Here is an 18626-nt window from a genome sequence, read left to right on the forward strand (position 1 = left end):
TCTAGTTATAGCCATAAGTGTTCCTGATTAGCCTGTCCGGACTGCTTAGGCTAATTTTGGGTGACACTTAAAGCGGATGTATCTAGTGGATAGCATTAAACCCTTGCAGGCATTGAAGAATCCACTGGACCGCTTGCATATGCGAGTGAAGTTGACGGTCGGGCGAGAAAAGTTTGGTAAATACTCGACCGATCGGGCGAGTTCTGTATTTCAAGTTGAGAAATATAAATTCAGTTCTAAAACGCCTGCCACATCGATACAAATTGCGAACAATTTTGCGAACGAACAAAAAATAGGTTTAGTAGACAATGAAACTGCACTTTCGTTATGACAATGAAAAATGACGTCACGGGCACAGTAAAAATAATTCTCGAAATCTGCTGTGCTCTTTTCGTAAGTGTCAGTGCTCTTAGCTAATGGATTAAAAGTGAAAAAAAAACAGTTAAATATATTGGTCATTCCGTGAAGAATAAAATTTCATTTTAATGTAAATATCAATAAAAAATAATACATAACTGGTTAATTATAATATTTCTTATATTTAATTAAAAATAAACAGAAAAAATAATTATTAATTAACAGAATAATTCGTGATCAGAAGCCTTAGCCAAAATTTACCATATTGTAACCATTTTTTTAATCAAGCATGTCTTTCAGTAAAAGTTCGTCTGAAATATTAAAAAACTCAACATGGAAAAGGGCTCTATTTTTAAAAATCTGCAGGGTGGCGGAGACAGGGAACAGAAAGAAAGGTCATCAAAACGAGAAGCGGAAAGTATTGAGAAAAGGAAACAGGTGCAGAAAACATAAGGAAAGCAAATAAAATCCATCAGATAATGTAGTTAATTTGTTTGCAGTTTAGTGTCCATATGTTACGTAGGTTAAAAAGGTTCTGGTTGATCATAACTATAAATATAGATGTATATTTTAAATGCAGGGCAAGTAGATTAAAGTGAAGGGCGAGTGAATTGTCAGGCCTACTCGCCCTTTAGGGCGAGTGGCTCTGCAAAAATTCTTCAATGCCTGCCTTGTGTATTGGCACTCTGCTGGTCGTTGTCTCTGTATTTAAACCTTATCGGCTGATTGCTATTACACTGATGCTGAGAACAATTGTAATTTACAATTACTCTGCAGAGGCAAAAGATGATATGAAAAGAAATTTCGTGGTGGACACTATACACAGTTGCATACATTTCTAGACTGGGCCTTTACATCTCAATTATCTAATTCCACATAGAAAATTCACAGAGTGCAGTGCTCTAGATTTTAGGGCTGCAAAAAAAAGGGTTTAACTAGGCTTTGCTTTGCCTAGCCTTCAATCAACCGATACTTCAAGCAAGCCTGAATTCTGACATGAGCCGCTTTGACTGAAAATGGTTTTGCTCTATATTCAGCCTGTGTCGCTCAAGACAAGCTTGCGAAGTCTAGTCTGGAGCTATCCTGTCCATAGAGGAGACAAAGGACATTTTGTTTCTTTATAGGGTAGCTTCTGGACATTCACCGGCTGCATATGGCATAAAATCTGCATATGGCATAAAACCTGCATATGGCATAAAACCTGCATATGGCATAAAACCTGCATTTGGCATGAAACCCATTTCCCATGACATGGCTCATGTTATTGCTTGAGCTCAAGACAGGGGATATGATTCTTGATAAGACTGAACTGATTTCTTGCGTTTTGTATGCAAAATATATTTATTATGTATAGCTAAAATATGCTTTTTATGTCCCCCACCACTATAGTGGGGGACATATTGTTTTTTCCCTGTTTGTTGGTTTGTTTGTTTGTTTGTGTGTTTGCGTCAAACTTTAACATTTGCCATAACTTTTGCAATATTGAAGATAGCAACTTGATATTTGGCATGCATGTGTATCTCATGGAGCTGCACATTTTGAGTGGTGAAAGGTCAAGGTCATCCTTCAAGGTCAAAGGTCAAATATATAGCTTCAAAGCGGCGCAGAAGAGGACATAGTGTTTCTAACAAACACATTTCTTGTTTTAGATTTTTTTATAAATGTTAACAAAGAATATTGATCATTAGTAATTGATCTTCTTTACATGTTTTTCTACATGTGAACTCCTCTTTTTATAAAGTATACCCACCACATGCCATAGCATCATTTTTAACACTTGACCACTTAGATAATTGTGCATTTTGATGCAATTGTAGTCCCTAAGAAAATCAAACTTTATGTAAGACTTTTCTCTTTTTAAATTTTAAAGGCTTTATTTCCACCTATAAGACACTGATAAGCAGCAAACAACATAAAATCTGAACAGACTTTGATTGACTTATAGGCTGTTCTGGTTTTTTGCTTGTTGAAAATTCCACTTTAACTTTGCTTCTGAGAGGAAATGTTTAAAGTCTCGCTTTGTGCAGGTTCCGACGACCTCCATGACCTCGCCTATCAGCAGCACACTGCGGTCCCCAGCGCACACGCCAAGTCCAAGCCACTCGGATGGCAGTGTCCATGTGTCACGGTCATCCATATCACCTGCCGTACCTGACATCAATGTAAGAATTGTTGGGGTCTGGGTCGCCTATGGGTTTATTGTACACGAACGCATTTATTATTGTCCCCTACCGGTTTCACTGGAGGGGACTTATGGTTTGCGCTCTGTGTGTCTCTTTGTCTGTCTGTCTGTCAGTCTGTCACACTTTTCTGGATCCTGCGATAACTTTAAAAGTTCTTCATATTTTTGCATGAAACTTAAAACATGGATAGATGGCAATATGGACATTATGCCCATCCTGTCATTTTGTTCCTACATCAAAAATTCTGGTTGCTATGGCAACAAATATATTTTATGCAAAAATCTGACAATGGTGGAGCTGGTAGGGGACATATATTGCTTGGCAATAGTCTTGTTGCTATTAACTTGAAGACATTTTTATATGACACTATTATTATTTTTTTACCGAAACAAATTTGATTACAACAGGTTTGAAAACGCTGTGTTGCATATGCTTTCAGGAGCCAGCACCTGATGTGGCATATTGTAATGTTGCTAAAATACTGTAACTTTGCCAGTTCACTTTGTGTGTGTCGCATGATCAGGAGATATATTGTTTTTGGTCTGGGTGTCTGTCAGTCGGTCGGTCGGTCTGACTGTCTGTCTGTCTGTCTGTCTGCTGTCTGTCTGTCTGTCTGTCTGTCTGTCTGTCTGTCTGTCTGTATGTATGTATGTATGTATGTATGTATGTATGTATGTATGTATGTATGTATGTATGTATGTATGTATGTATGTATGTATGTATGTATGTATGAATGTATGTCTGTATGTATGTATGTATGTATGTATGTATGTCTGTATGTGTGTGTCACTCCCAAAACTTTAACCTTGGTCATAAAATGAAAACTCTTGGGTCTATGTTCTTTAAACTTCACATGTGCATGCATCTCTTTGAGATCAACAATCAAACATGGTTTGAGGTCACTAGGTCAAAGGTTAAGGTCACTGTGACCTTTACATTCAAAATAGAACCTTGTTTTTCAAATAAGTGGAGTTTTTAGACAAACGTCAAATATGGGGGCATTTGTGGCCTATGGACACATGTCTTGTTTCATAAGAAATATTTACAGGCGATCATATTGCATAAACAGGTATTATAACTTATCCTTTACTAATGATCTTTGCTAATAGAATAAATGAATATGGCTCCTCATTTCAAGAATAAACAAGGATGACTCCACATTTTGGCACATTCTGTTATCCAGATAGTGATGAGATACCACATATTGATATTGGGGTATTTATTCTGGTATTCATGGATGTCTCTTGTTTAAAGGTCACAGGTGAGTGTCCAAGGTCCTTCATATTTTCATTGAACAAATGAAAATCCCATGTATCCTTTATGAGAGACCACTCTCGATTCTGACACTATTTCATGTACAAGTGACATTTTCTTCAAATCGAAGAATATAATATTTGCACATTGTTGGCAACAAATAAAAATGTGTGCATAAACACATAATCTTTTGCTCACATTTGACATGGCAGGTGATGGACAATGACCGTAACGAGCTTCTCTCTGGCCTGATCCATCCGGGTGGGCAGCAGCGAATCAGTGAGTTCAACCTACAGAGAGGTCACGACCCCAACGACCCCTCCGAGGACTACTGCGGGGTGTGTCACAACGGCGGTGACCTGCTGTGCTGTGACAGGTGCCCCAAAGTATTCCATCTTCCCTGCCACTGTCCACCTATCAACAGCAATCTCTCATCCAGGTATGCAGTTCCTGGGTTTTATTAACATACATGGTAGTTACGGCTAAATGTACCTGTGGTAATGAAACTTCAAACTGCCCTTCAACTTTCCTCCATCAACAGCCATCAATCTGTCATCCAGGTATGCAGCTCCCATGTTTTATGAACAAAAATTGACTAAAAATAATTTATAAATATGGAGTTGTTTCACTCAAATAGTAAGCTTACTTTTTGAAGTGTTTAATGGGCATAATTCTGCTCAATTAAAGGTCAAAGTTATAGGTCTTGGTCAGTGACCTTGCATGATGATCCAACAAACATGTGTGAAGTGTCCATTAGATATCATTAGTTTTGGTAGTGAGAATGATATGTTCTTGTGGCATTTAAACTTCAACCTGAACTGCAACTGTTCCCCCATCAACAGCAATCTTTCATCGAGGTATGCAGCTCCCATGTTTTGGTGTTAATGTTCCCCCAAATCAGATTAAATGCTTACCAACTGACTCGGTCTGATAGGGATAGTGAAACGTTAATTCATTCAAGATTAAAAGTTCTCTGTATAATATATTTCCATAACTGTACCAGTCCTGACAAATATATTCAAGTCTATATTAGATACTTCAGCTTAATTTTTTTAAGATTTTCCATGACTGTACAATTATTAATGTTGCTGATTAAAACAATTTTTGTGAAGACTTGTGTATTAATTGTTAGCTGACAACTGTAATGGTTTAAGTACTAAATAAAATGGCCTTTGTAATATAATGTTTATGGAATACTTTTTGTGTCAATATGTGTCATTACCAGATTACTTATTCACGAGTGTTGTATGCTGGGCATATTTGCCTGAAAGCATTTTGACTAGGCAAAAGCTGCATATGTAGGATTGTATGGACTGTTATTCTTTGTACAGACCTTATACAAGTAACCTGCTCTAAATCTTGGCATAAATTGCAAAAAATATTTAAGTAGCCCTAAATATTATTCATTTTGTGTAAACTGCATTTGCAAGTTCTCTGAAAAAAGATGTTATAACACAAATTATTATATTTGTGTTAAATGTATGGCATACTTGCCTTCATAAACAGTTGTTGCTATAAATTGTAAATTTAAGTGCAACTTAATCAACTAAAGGTATTAGCATCATATATAATACTTATTCGCATCCCAATAGACTGACATTATAAGGCAATCATGTTAGATACATTTAAGCAAAACTTAAATCATTGGCAGTTATATGCAGCGCTTTTGTCAGACTTGTTTAAGATTGTTGCGCACTGACCCATATCGTCAAGCAAAGTGAAGTTGTTGCTATCAGGAGATTGATTTTCTATTTTTTCGGCAACTGATAGCAGTACAAAAAAGGATTTTTCTTTTTTCATAAAGAGTGGTTCTTGAAACAAATAATTATCATCACTTGCTTATAAGGTATCAGTATAAATTTATTTAAAATAGATACAATTTAGTATTTTGAGTATTAAAGATTCACTTGAGCTAATGAAGGTTGCTAATGCTGATTTTTTGTTTAATTTAGGAGAGGCATCAAACAAAAGTCCTATACGTTTGCGTTATTACATCCACTTGCGGAAGCGATATGGTACTCCTGTTTTGTGCTTAGATGTTTAGCTGTATATATCCATGAACACATTGCATGTATGATTTCAAACTGACAAAATTAAAAATTATGATGGAAAAGAGATTCGTTCATTGATGATATGGTTTATATTAAAATTTGTATAAATAATACACAAATACTTAATATTTTTCATAGTGGATAATTATTAAATATGTCCTTTATGTCCAGATGTAGGTGTACAACAAGATGAATGTTTTATGACTGCAGTGATTTTTTTACTCCAAATATAAACAGCCTCAAACTGGCTGTTTCCAGACAGCAAAAAGTAAAAAAAATCTCTGACCAAAATTTCCCCCAAAAGATGCCAAACTTTTCCAATTAGCTTTATAATTGTTTTGTTACATTTATTATACAGTAATACAATTCCATAGCATTGGATAATATAAATTAAAAAATATAGTTAAAAATAAACTTATAAACAACTGGTAAAAAAAACATTGAAACATAAACTTATAAACAATTGGAATGCTGTTATTTGAATCCTTCTAATGTTTCATTATTCCAAATATATCATGTATTGTCGCAATGCTTTTTCTAATCTAAAAGCATATGCTATAAAATATAAAGACGAAAAACAATCACTGGACTGTCTATCATAATTCCAGCACATACAAATGTGCATGTCTTGAAAATGTTTAATGAACTCATGCAAGGAAGAACATGAAGCACTGTACATAATTTTTCCATTTATGATTTTCATATATTTTTTATTTTCATCCCCTTATGTATGTGTTTTGCCATATGTCAATTTAATACCGCAGCCATTAACAAGATTTTGTCAGTTTTGAAATATTCATAGTTTAATCCTTTACACTTTAACATTCTGCTCAATTGTACGCAAAAAAAAATTGGAAAAATAACCCTGCTAAGTTTGCAGACGCTCTTCAATTATATTGCCTCAAAAATTATAATTCTATATGGTGGAAGCTTTTTCTACTATCTTTAGTTTAATGTTGTCTATATATTGTAAATAAACAACATGTTTTCATCAATCATGGTTTTAGAGCCTTGTTCTGTGAAAATAAGACTTATATTCACATAAAGTGTCGTCCCAGATTAGCCTGCTAAGTCTGCACAGGCTAAACTGGGACAACACTTTAGGCACAGGCTAAACTGGGACAACACTTTAGGCACAGGCTAAACTGGGACAACACTTTAGGCACAGGCTAAACTGGGACAACACTTTAGGCACAGGCTAAACTGGGACAACACTTTAGGCACAGGCTAAACTGGGACAACACTTTAGGCACAGGCTAAACTGGGACAACACTTTAGGCACAGGCTAAACTGGGACAACACTTTAGGCACAGGCTAAACTGGGACAACACTTTAGGAACAGGCTAAACTGGGACAACACTTTAGGCACAGGCTAAACTGGGACAACACTTTAGGCACAGGCTAAACTGGGACAACACTTTAGGCACAGGCTAAACTGGGACAACACTTTAGGCATATGCATAAAAAACAATTTTCCCAGTACAATTCTCAAAAGAATACAGCATTCTCAAAAGAACACAGCGCTTTTCCTGCTTCCCAACTAGACTGATGAACATGACAATTGTGAGATCTTTTGAAATGAGGTATATTTCAGCAAATGTTCAATGATAAATTAATGCTTTGATTAAAAACCTCCATTAAAATTGTTAGAATAAGAAATTATTTGGATATATAAAAAAAAAAGTACAAAATGTCCAGAGTGGCTCAGCTTTTCGCACTTCCTGGATATAGCTGTACCCTGTACCTTATATGATAGTAAAAAGTTAGACAAAATATAAGCTTAGAAAAATTGCAGCACATATATCAATAAGTATTAGTTTAGAATCCTTGTTGTGCATTTATATTTTGAATTCCGCATGCTGAACTTCCAATAGTTGTTTTTTTGTTTTTATTCTTTTGGAGCATATTTGATAATTAATTATGTGTTTCTTTATATATGGTTTGAAAATAGATGTGGTACATTTTGGTTTCCTTTTCATGCTCCCCCGAAATTTATTTTGGCGGGAGCATATAGTCGCCGCTTCGTCGGTCCGTCCGTCTGTGTGTCTGTCCGTCCGTCCATGCACAATTTTTGTCCGGGCTATTTCTCAGCAACTAATGACCGGAATTCATTGATACTTTATGGGAAGCTTCACTACCAAGAGGAGATGTGCTTATTACCAGCGGGTTCTGGTCGGATGATTTTTCACAGAGTTATGGCCCTTTGAAATTTTCCGTTAACTGTACATATAGTGCAATTCTTGTCCGGGCTATTTCTCAGCAACTAATGACCAGAATTCAATGGAACTTTATGGGAAGCTTCACTACCAAGAGAAGATGTGCATATTATCAGCAGGTTCTGGTCGGATGACTTTTTACAGAGTTATGGCCCTTTGAAATTTTCCATTAGCTGTAAATATGGTGCAATTCTTGTCCAGGCTATTTCTCAGCAACTAATGACCAGAATTCAATGAAACTTTATGGGAAGCTTCACTACCAAGAGGAGATTTGCATATTATCAGCGGGTTCTGGTCGGATGATTTTTCACAGAGTTATGGCCCTTTGAAATTTTACACACAAAAAATTCTTGTCCTCCCAACTACTGTGCCCTCAAGATGTTTCCTTTTATCTGAATATATTGTGCAATATTGTGACAAAAAAAAACTTTGGGGAGCATCACCCGTCTCCGACGGTTTCTTGTTTTTTCATTTGTTGAATTCATAGTTTTGTTATATTTCAGAAGTAATTCAAAAATGTTAATTCATCAATAAACAAATATTATTAACTAAACAACTCTCTCTAAAGTTTGTCTAACAATTTGGTCAAAACAAATTATTGTTTTTGATAAAATCAATATTAAAAGAGCTTACATGTTGTTATTGGTAATATGAATTTGGGTATCATTATGCCCCAAAAACAAAGATTGAAAGAGGCGTTACTGGAGTTACCATGTTTTATTCGGTCTGTTTATTGTTGAGATGTGAGGGTTTTAATTAGCGTTTTTGATGCCATCTAGCTAAAATAGATAGGTTGAAACTACATTTGAGAAGTTTTATCATTCTACATTTGAGAAGTTTAATCATTATGACAAAAACAACAAAAAACATCAGGAATTGAAACTAGCACTATTGAAAAGCAAGCCAGAATTGGTGTCTTTCTCCTCAGCAAATATGGTGCCAAAGCTACTACTAGTACAGAGTGTGCAGGCAGGTGCTCATTTTGATCACTGAAGCCTGTATAAACCTCATCCATGTACCTCATCAATGTACATGGATTTTCTCTGACATATTAATAGTTTGCAACAAAGTCAATTAGCCCTCAGACAAGGCCAGTAAAACTGCAAACCTCCAGGGAAAAATTTCCATTATACCGAGTCTGTCCCAAATGGCCTGTAAAAATCGAAATCAATAAAAAAACTCATAGTTAACTGGCCAGTCTATGGGACTTGGTGCCAGTTATAGTTTTACACGACCTAGTGGCCAGTGATAGTTAAGGAACATTAGCCAAGGCTCTTCAATCACAATGTCATCTCTGTTTTCCCAGCGATGTGTGGACATGCACCATGTGTATACCGGACAGTGAGCTGATCATCGTTTCACCGATCGCTCGAGAGATGGAAATCACAAGCACTGGCAAGAGAAAAGCACCCAGCGGCCTTGTTGATAAGGAGATTAAGGTAACTGATTATAGGTTTTTGAAAAGGATTTTTTGGATTTCATGTCAGTTAACTCAGTTAACTTATCAGATTAAAGGACTACCTCCAAGGATTATGGCAGTTTCAGTCACAGCCCTTTTACTTAACTTGTTTAGGGACTAGTATTTTTAACCAGGATTTCTGATGCAAAAAACTGGTTATAAGATTGGCGAATGTCGCCGGGCGGGCGGGCGAAACAAGCTTGTCCGGACAATAACTTTGTCATTCATTGTGAGATATTATAATCATGTGGCACATTTGTTCACCATCATTAGACGGTGTGTTGCGCGAAAGAATTACGTCAATATCTCCAAGGTCAAGGTCACCCTTTGAGTCAAAGGTCGTAAATGGCCATAAATGAGCTTGTCCGGGCCATAACTATGTCATTCATTGTGAGATTTTGAAATCATTTGGCACATTTGTTCACCATAATTGGACAGTGTGTCGCGCAAAAGAATTACAACAATATCTCCAATGTCAAGGTCGCCATGACTAAAAATAATATTGATTTTGAAACAAGGGGGGTAACTTTGAACAATCAGTAACAATGCACTTTTTGAGTTGGTCTCCCTTTATCAGACTTTTTTTTCAAATTGAAATCAAGGTGGCCACAAGTAAAAATAGATTGAATCTAACACAAGGGGGGTAACAATGCACATTTTGAATTGTCTCCCTTTATCAGACTTTGTTTCAAATTGAAAACCTGGTTTTGTGACAATTTTGCCCCTTGTTTATTATTTCTTCTTTTTTTGCCTTACCTCTCCTTAAGTTGTCAGTTACTGGTAGCATAAATTGCATTTAGTTTTGGGAAACAACCTCTGCATGAAAATTCTGAGAAAATTAAGTGAGTTCCTTCTTACTACTGCTAAAACAGGAAGAAAAAAAACATGGTTATACTTAAGTCATTGCTATCAGGAGATTGATTTTCTATTTTTTTGGCAATTAATACTCATTACAAGCAGTCTGCAGGAGCTAATCAGGGTCAACACTCAACTGTGTAGTAGTCCCTCACTAGCATAAGCAGACTGCACAGGCTCATCTGGGACAACACTACGCACATGCATTAGACCCCATTTTCCCAGATTGAGGCTTGTATATTTGTTCTCATATTTGCTGTGGTGTATGTAGGTCTGTGAGAGGATACTGCTGGAGCTGTTCTGTATGGAGATCAGCACCTGCTTCCATGAACCTGTACCAAAACTGGTAAGTGTCGGTGTGGTATCCACCCTTTTACCCTTTACCACTTAGATACGTATTTTTGCGCATTTGTAGTCCCTTAGACAGTTAAATATAACTTAAGACCTTTCTAACTATATTCAAGTTTTTAAGGCTTCAAATACAACCCTTAGATATTGATGAGCAGCAAACAGCATAAAACCTGAACAAACTGCGAGTTACTCGCAGGCTGTTCTGGTTTTATGCTGTTTGCACATAGCCATTTTCACTTTGCTTCTAAGTGGGAAAGGGTTGAACAACATTTAAAAGTAGCGTAACCTTTCCATAGCTGAAACGCCTTAAAATAAGAATTAACTATAAAGGTAATACGCAGAATTGCTTATGATCTCCCACCCCTTTTTTTATTAAATAATTTTAATTTATTAAATTTGGAAACAAGCAAAAACTGGTGTTTGTTGAAAATGTTCATGGATAAGAGCTGTGTCATCAATATTTACCGGTAAGCATTCTGAATAAAGAATGTTTTAATTGTCTTTGTTTATGGTAAGACAGAGGAATTAGCTGCCTTTAAAGGATTTGTTAGTCAATGGTTTAAAATAAAAGACATCATTTTGAAGAAACAACTTAAGAAATACTGCAAAGTTGTTTAAAATGTTGAAGTAAATATTTAAGATGTACTGAGACTTGCTTGTTACACATAATATGGTTGAGCACAATAACATACAACAGTCTACAAAGTTTTCATTTAGATTTATTATCCCCCGCCATAGACGGAGGGATATTGTTTTGGCGTTGTCCGTCCATTCGTCCATCTGCTTTCCGTCCGTTTTTTCGTCTGTTCGGCACTTTTGTGTCCGGAGCCATATCTTGGAAGTGCTTTGGCGGATTTCATTGAAACTTGGTATGAATATATATGGATAAGAGGATGATGCACGCCAAATGGCATTGTACACTATCTGTTATGGCACTTTGTATCTTAAAAAAATGCTTTTTTGAGTTTCAAATATAACACTTTTGTGTCCAGAAGCATATTTGCGGGGGATTTCAATTCAACGAATTTGCTTGTTTTTGTTGATTAATAGTTTACACAAATGCTTTCCAAGTTTTATGATATACAAGATAAAAGCAATGGCCTTTCGTCCTTGCAACAACAACAAATAGTGTGCCTTCTATGTCCAGCTGTGTGCATAGTACTTTACAACTACTCAAGTAAATAAGTAAATCAACATTTTAAACCCTTGATGGTAACAGGTGCAAAGTTTCACCAGATATGTGCAGAGGAACTTGTCCAAAATTACAATGTAAATATGACTTATGAAATTGACATACAGGGAATAATCTACATGCGTGTCCCGCGTCTATGACGCACAAATATCGAAATAGACGCATAGTTTTGAAATATGTGCGTCCACTCGGATGCATTGCTGAAACGAATCCGTTAACGCACACGCAAATCACGATAAGTGCAAACCATCTAGGGTATGATTCAAAAGTGTAGCGATGAACGCCGAGTTGAACCGAATGAGGCTGGAAGACTGCAACAAGTCATTTGATTGGCTCTAGTCGAGCCGCTGCTGTATAATACGAACAAATTAGAATCAACCTTTTAAAGAGAGTGTGTTATGATATTTTCTAGAGTCCCCGGATGAAAACCTGCTTTAACTTTTCGTAAATAATACAGAAAAAATGCCTCAGAAATAAGGTGTTGAAGCTAAATTCAAAACAAACAACTCTAAACTTTAATAACGGTAGGTCAACGGCTCGCAATTCGGACGTTAACAATAATATTATCAAGCTCGCAATTTGGATGTCAACCAAAATATTATCATCGATTTGAATCTAGTTGAAATGTTGTAACAGGTTACATTCATGTAACAGATAATGTTATAGCCTATGTGAAGGCAAACAAAATAGTGATGACCCTGAATTTGCTTTTTTGGTTCAATATGTTTTTGAGATTATTAAAAGTTTATTGCAAACTATAGTTATTGAGCTAGTGTGATTTTGACTCATATTCTTCACTACTTGGTATCTTTCACAATTTGGTACCCATTCTTTTTCAAGGTGGACTCATTAATTTTGGCCTGGGACTCGTTGGTCTAAAATCTGCAAGTTCAGGGACCCATAGATAGTAAATTCTAGATTATTCCCTGGACTTATAACAAAAACGTTCTGAATAAACCATTTTAATCTAATTATTACATACCTTAATTATCAAGGTATGATAAAAACCTGAGTTTCTTACACTAGTTGACAAATTAAACCCTATGCAAGAAAATGATGGTTGTAAAACTAATCATAACATACCACGTTTTAATTGTGACTGTCTTTCAAAGAATGTATGAAATTTGGCTTATTACATTGGCCAAAAATCGATTAATATATTTATACAATCATGCCCCAAATATTCGTTACATACACTTGTTAAAATTGTTGTGCTTAATTTTCCTCTGATAATTGCTGTTAAAGCGGTTAACTTTCAAAGATCCACAAATTTCCTTAGTTAAATGCCCTTGATTATTTCTGTTAAATCAGTTCACTGGCAAAGATCCAATTGTCTCTGAGATATATGCCCTTGATAATTTCTCTTAAAGTTGTTCACTGTAAAAGATCCACACATTCCTGCGTTATATGCCCTTGATCATCGCTGTCAAAAGATCGAAACACTCCTCTAAGTTATATGATCATTGCTGTCAAAGCGGTTCAGTGCTCAAATTTATGACAAAGCTCAAGTTCATAGTGCCATTCTGCTCCTGCATCCAAGAAGAATAGTTGTCAGTTAATGTCCATCATGTGTACGCTGTACTGATTTACCGCTCTCATAGATTAAGCTTCACCAGGAAAAGTACGACTTGCTCAACTGAATGGCTTAATTTCCCAGAAAAATTGAAAGAAACTGCATAAATTCCAACAAACCACAAGTTCTTTCACATATATTTTTCATTGTTCTGGTCAGAATTTTCTTTTGACAGAAATGTCCTGAACATTTAAACTTCAGGCAAGAGAATGGGAGTTATGCAATAAATGTATTCTACTATTTCAGGTGCCCAACTATTACAAGATTATTAATCAACCTATGGATTTTGGTACTATCAAGTGCAAACTCCGCAGAGGCCACTTTGCTCACTACAACAATGTGGAAGAGTTCATTGCAGATGTCAAACTGGTCTTCAGGAACTGTTTCACTTACAATGATGTGTGTTTGATTGTAGTCATTGGTCACATTTTCAGATAATGATTATCATGGGTTAATATGTTGCTTAATAAAACCTTTACCACGTAGATACGTATTTTGACACATTTGTAGTCCCTTAGAAAGTTTGAAGCAAGATTATACGATTTTGTAAAATATTTATGAATTTATGTAAAAAACTTATTATGCATATATTTCAATATAAATTAAAATAAAAGTTAAGAAGAATAATGTGTCGAAAAATGTGAAATAAGCCAGAATTTAATTCTAAAATCGAAAATATCTGTACAGTCGAATTCGCCAGCATGTATATCATGCATGTACTATGTGAGTCTTAATCTAGTTTAATGGTTCATTTTAAATTCCTGCAACGATATATATATTCATATGACACACGAACACTTACTCTGATCCTAATAAAAAGATGAATGCTTCGGTTATTGTAGGATAATATGTACGAAATATCTTTGTAACAATGGCTCAGGGTGCTAATTTGTCTTTGCTGCATTTTATGAAATTCGTCTTAAATGTATATTTTTTCTTGCCTATTTTGTGTTATTGTCCCCTACCGGTGAAACCGGAGGAGACTTATGTTTGCGCTCTGTCTGTCAGTCTGTCAGTCCGTCACATTTTTCTGGATCCTGCGATAATTTTGAAAGTTCTTTATATTTTTTCATGAAACTTGAAGCATGGACAGATGGATATATGGAGATTATGCACATCGATTCATTTTGTTCCTACATCAAGAATTCTGGTTGCTATGGCAACAAATAGAAATAAAATACTGACAATGGTGGAGTTTCACTGGAAGAGGACCATATTGCTCGGCAATCTCTTCTTGTAACATATTTTTATCAATATATTACAATTTAACACACATAAAAATCGTAGAATCCCGCTTTAATGTAATTAAAGACCTTTCTAACCAGATTCTAGTTTTAAAGGCTTCATTTCCAACCCTTACCGGTATATGCTGATGAGCAGCAAACAGCATAAAACCTGAACAGACTGCAAGTTACTGCTAGTTTTAGAAATTTCACATATTTTTATGTCCCCCACCCCTATAGAGGGGGACATTTTGATTTTGCCCTTTCTGTTTGTTGGTCTGTCTGTTGATTGGTTGGTTTGTTTGCCCAAACTTAAACATTTTGCCATAACTTTTGCGATATTGAAGATAGCAACTTGATATTTGGCATGCATGTATATCTCATGGAGCTGCACATTTTGAGTGGGGAAAGGTCAAAGTCATCCTTCAAGGTCAAAGGTAGAAGGGGACATAGTGTTTCTGACAAACACATTTCTTGTTGTGGATTGCGGATTAAAAAATTGAAATATTTTGTCTTTATGTTTATAGCTTGCCTTAGAACAATGTGCTTATGATGAGCTTTTGTGATCCCCTATTGTCCGTTGTGCTGTGTGTGGCATCAACATTTGCCTTGTTAATGTTCTAGATGCCACATTTATAGTCTGATCTTCATGAAATTTGATCAGAAAATTTGTTCCAATTATATCTTGGATGATTTCCAAATAGGTGCAGGTTAGTCAGAAAAACATGGCTGGCAGAGGGAGGGTTATTTTTCCCTACATGGCCATATATGGCTATTGTAAATTGTATTTAATACTCAAGAGGCCACATTTACTGTGCAATCTTCATGAAACTTTGTCAGAAGATTTGTCCCAATGATATCTTGGAAAAGTTGGAAAATGGCTCCAGTTGGATGAAAAATTTGGCTGCCAGGCAGCTGGGCATTTTTCCTTAAATTGCTATATTAAAAACTTGTCAGCACCCTAAGCATGACACATTTATAGTCTAATCTTCATGAAACTTGGTCAGAACATTGGTTCTAGTGGTATTTAGGATGAGTTTGAAAATGGTTCCGGTTGGTTGAAAAACATGGCCACCAGGAAGCGGGGAATTTTTCCTTATATGGCTATTGTAAACTTTCTTAACACTCTAGAAACTTGGTAAGAAGCTTTGTCCAAAATATATCATGGACGAGTTGAAAAATGGTTCCGGTTGGTTGAAAAACATGGCAACCTTTAGGGCGGGGGGGGGCATTTTTCCTTTAATGGCTACTTATCGCCACATCTAGTGTCCAATCTTCATGAAACTTGGTCATACTTTTTTTTTGCAATGATATCTTTGATGAGTTTGAAATGGTTGCGGTTGGGTATAAAAAAAATTTCCTTGGGAATGGCTGTAGTAAAAACTTGTTAACACTCTATAAGTCACATTTATTATCAAATCTTGAAACTTTGTCGGAACATTTGTTTTTATGATATCTTGGACTAGTTAGCTTTGTTGAAAACATGGCCACAAGGGTACGGGGAATTAATCCTTTTATGGCTTGAGTAAAAACTTTTGTTAGCACTCTAAAAGTTACATGTATTGTTCACTTTTCATGGAACTTGGTCAGAAAAATTGTTCTATTGATATCTTGTACTGCATAGAACAGGTCAGTTCTTTTTTTATCTCAGGTGAGCGATATTGGACCTTCGAGGACGTCTTGTAATCATAAAATCTTTTCATGACCTTTCTGTCCATGTATACGTGCAAACCAAGGTCCCAATAAACATCCTTGGTTCCGTTTTGAATACATTTCTCTGTGTTAATTTCAGCCAATGTCTGATGTGTATGCAGTCGGGAAAAAAGTGAACGACTTATTTGAGGCCCTGGTGCAGCATTTCCTGCCATGCTACGCCCAGGAGCTGCTTAGAGTCCCCAGTCCCGACGACTTGGGTGACCCCAACGGCACTGGTGAGGGGCCAAGCAGGAACAAGAAACGCCGCAGTCCTGCTCCTGACTCCACTAGGGATAACCTCAGCCCGCTGTTTCAACTGGCTTTGTAGCGGTGCTGATGATTATAGTGACAAAATGAGCCTCGCTCTTGGAAAATAAGGCTTAATTTATGTGCGTAAAGTGTAATCCCAGATTAGCCTGTGCTGACTGGGACAACACTGTACTCATGTGCATTAAGCTTAATTTCCCAGCGTGATGATCAAACGTTTTTCAGCCCATAGATGTTTGATTTTTATTAATCCTTGTAATAAGTACACCTTTTGTGCTACCGTATTTAATGTGCATATTCACATGTATATATATGTTTAAGCTTGCCCTGTGGTTCTTTCTTCAATTTTTTAGTAGCTGATCCACATTTGCTTGACACCCTGATGTCATTTGATATGGATTGATGCAAGGATATATCTTTGCAGAGCTATTTTGTAGGATTGATTTATTTGTATGACACATTTAGCAGTGTTAGCAAGTGTTATTTTTGTTGGTGAACCTTATTCCATAGGGTAATTTTAGATGTAGCAGTGTTTGCTATACATATATTTGAGATTGAGATATGCTTAATGGCATTGAAGATGTGGCTGATATGCCGGAACAAAACGAGATACAAAGAAGTCTTGCTATGGAAAAAATTGGCTCCATGCATATGCGTCAAGTGTCATAACAGATTAGCCTATGCAGTCCACACAGGCTTATCTGGTACGACATTTTACACACATTTATGAAATCAAGTTCTCTCAGACCGAGGTTCAAAAAAGTGTCTTGCTGTAACATTTCGTAAATATCTCAGAAAATGCATACATACTAGTCCATTGTAATTTGTGCCATTGAGTCATCTGCAATGATAGAGCATTAAAACCTGTTCTTGTGATTTAAATGTGCAAACATAAAATGTATTGTGGTTTGAAGGGGTTGTAACCTTTATCATCATCTTCTTGTAACAATTTATTTAACCGCTGTTTACATGTGTATATACTTCCTTGTATGCATATAATTATATCTATGGCATAAATATCATATTAATTGTGTTGTTGTTGTTTTTAGGCAATATTTTTATGAGTTGATTATGTGCTATATTTGTGTATTGTGTCGAAAATTACAATTTGTATCATAATTTTTAGCTCGGCTGTTTTCGGAGAAAACCCAAGGTATTGTCATAGCCAGCTGGTCGTCCGACGTCCGCGTCGTGCTAAAACCTTTACATTTTGTTAAGGTTTTGAACATTGGCTCTTAAATCAAAGTGCTTCAACCTACAACTTTGAAACTTCACATGTAGCTGCACCTTGATGAGTTCTACATGCCACACCAATTTTTGGGTCACTAGGTCAAAGGTCAAGGTCACTGTGACCTCTAAAAAAAAAAAAAATCTGACAAGCTTTCATTTATTAAAAACTGCACCCGCAGCCGAGCGTGGCACCCGTTATGCGCTGCTCTTGTTTGCTCTTGCATTTGAATTTGGTTGTTGTATTTTTTTCAAAAAAATCTCTACTAGTACATGCAGTCTAGTTATCCTCATCAGTAAATACCTACCATGAATCATTTGAATGCACACAAGAAGCAATCATTTAAGAAGAAATATTAAGATAATATACACGATGTGTTAAAGACTAAAAAAAGTGGAAGTGAAAGCCTGCTGTCTGTGTAAAGGCAGATCGTAGGACATATGTGCATGTTATTCTTAGAATATGTTTGAAAACGGGGGTACATGTATTATGAATTAAATGGACTGTTCCAATTTTAAATTAGGTAGACTTGAATGTTGTGTTGTTTTGAAAACCAACTTACCTCAAAATGTATTGCAAAGGCTTAAGTAATTCGTTCTATTATTATGTCACATTTATTTAATGATATTTACTTTGATATGTTTTGTTCCGTTTATTATTTGGTGTTTATTATTGGTGTAAAGCATTCTATTGTAAATAAATGGAACAGAAATTCGGTCGTT

General features: G+C 35.9%; 1 protein-coding gene across 18 annotated transcripts in view; it reads left to right on the forward strand.

Annotated features, from left to right (window-relative positions):
- Window positions 1–18619, forward strand: part of LOC127832604 (transcription intermediary factor 1-alpha-like) — a 76975-nt gene extending 58356 nt beyond the window's left edge. For 9 of the 18 annotated variants that reach the window (XM_052358152.1, XM_052358142.1, XM_052358245.1 and 6 more), the window contains 8 exons: window positions 724–795; window positions 2385–2519; window positions 4007–4233; window positions 5747–5809; window positions 9368–9500; window positions 10647–10721; window positions 13738–13890; window positions 16507–18619. In XM_052358152.1, coding sequence (XP_052214112.1) covers window positions 724–795; window positions 2385–2519; window positions 4007–4233; window positions 5747–5809; window positions 9368–9500; window positions 10647–10721; window positions 13738–13890; window positions 16507–16737 — 1089 coding nt within the window. In that variant the 3' untranslated portion in view covers window positions 16738–18619. The remainder of the gene's footprint in view (window positions 1–723; window positions 796–2384; window positions 2520–4006; window positions 4234–5746; window positions 5810–9367; window positions 9501–10646; window positions 10722–13737; window positions 13891–16506) is intronic. The other 9 variants (XM_052358195.1, XM_052358194.1, XM_052358261.1 and 6 more) reach the window with 5 other exon arrangements.
- The last annotated feature ends 7 nt before the right edge of the window (window positions 18620–18626 follow it).

This window comes from Dreissena polymorpha, chromosome 1 (genome assembly GCF_020536995.1).
Source record: "Dreissena polymorpha isolate Duluth1 chromosome 1, UMN_Dpol_1.0, whole genome shotgun sequence".
NCBI classification, from domain to species: Eukaryota; Metazoa; Mollusca; class Bivalvia; order Myida; family Dreissenidae; genus Dreissena; species Dreissena polymorpha.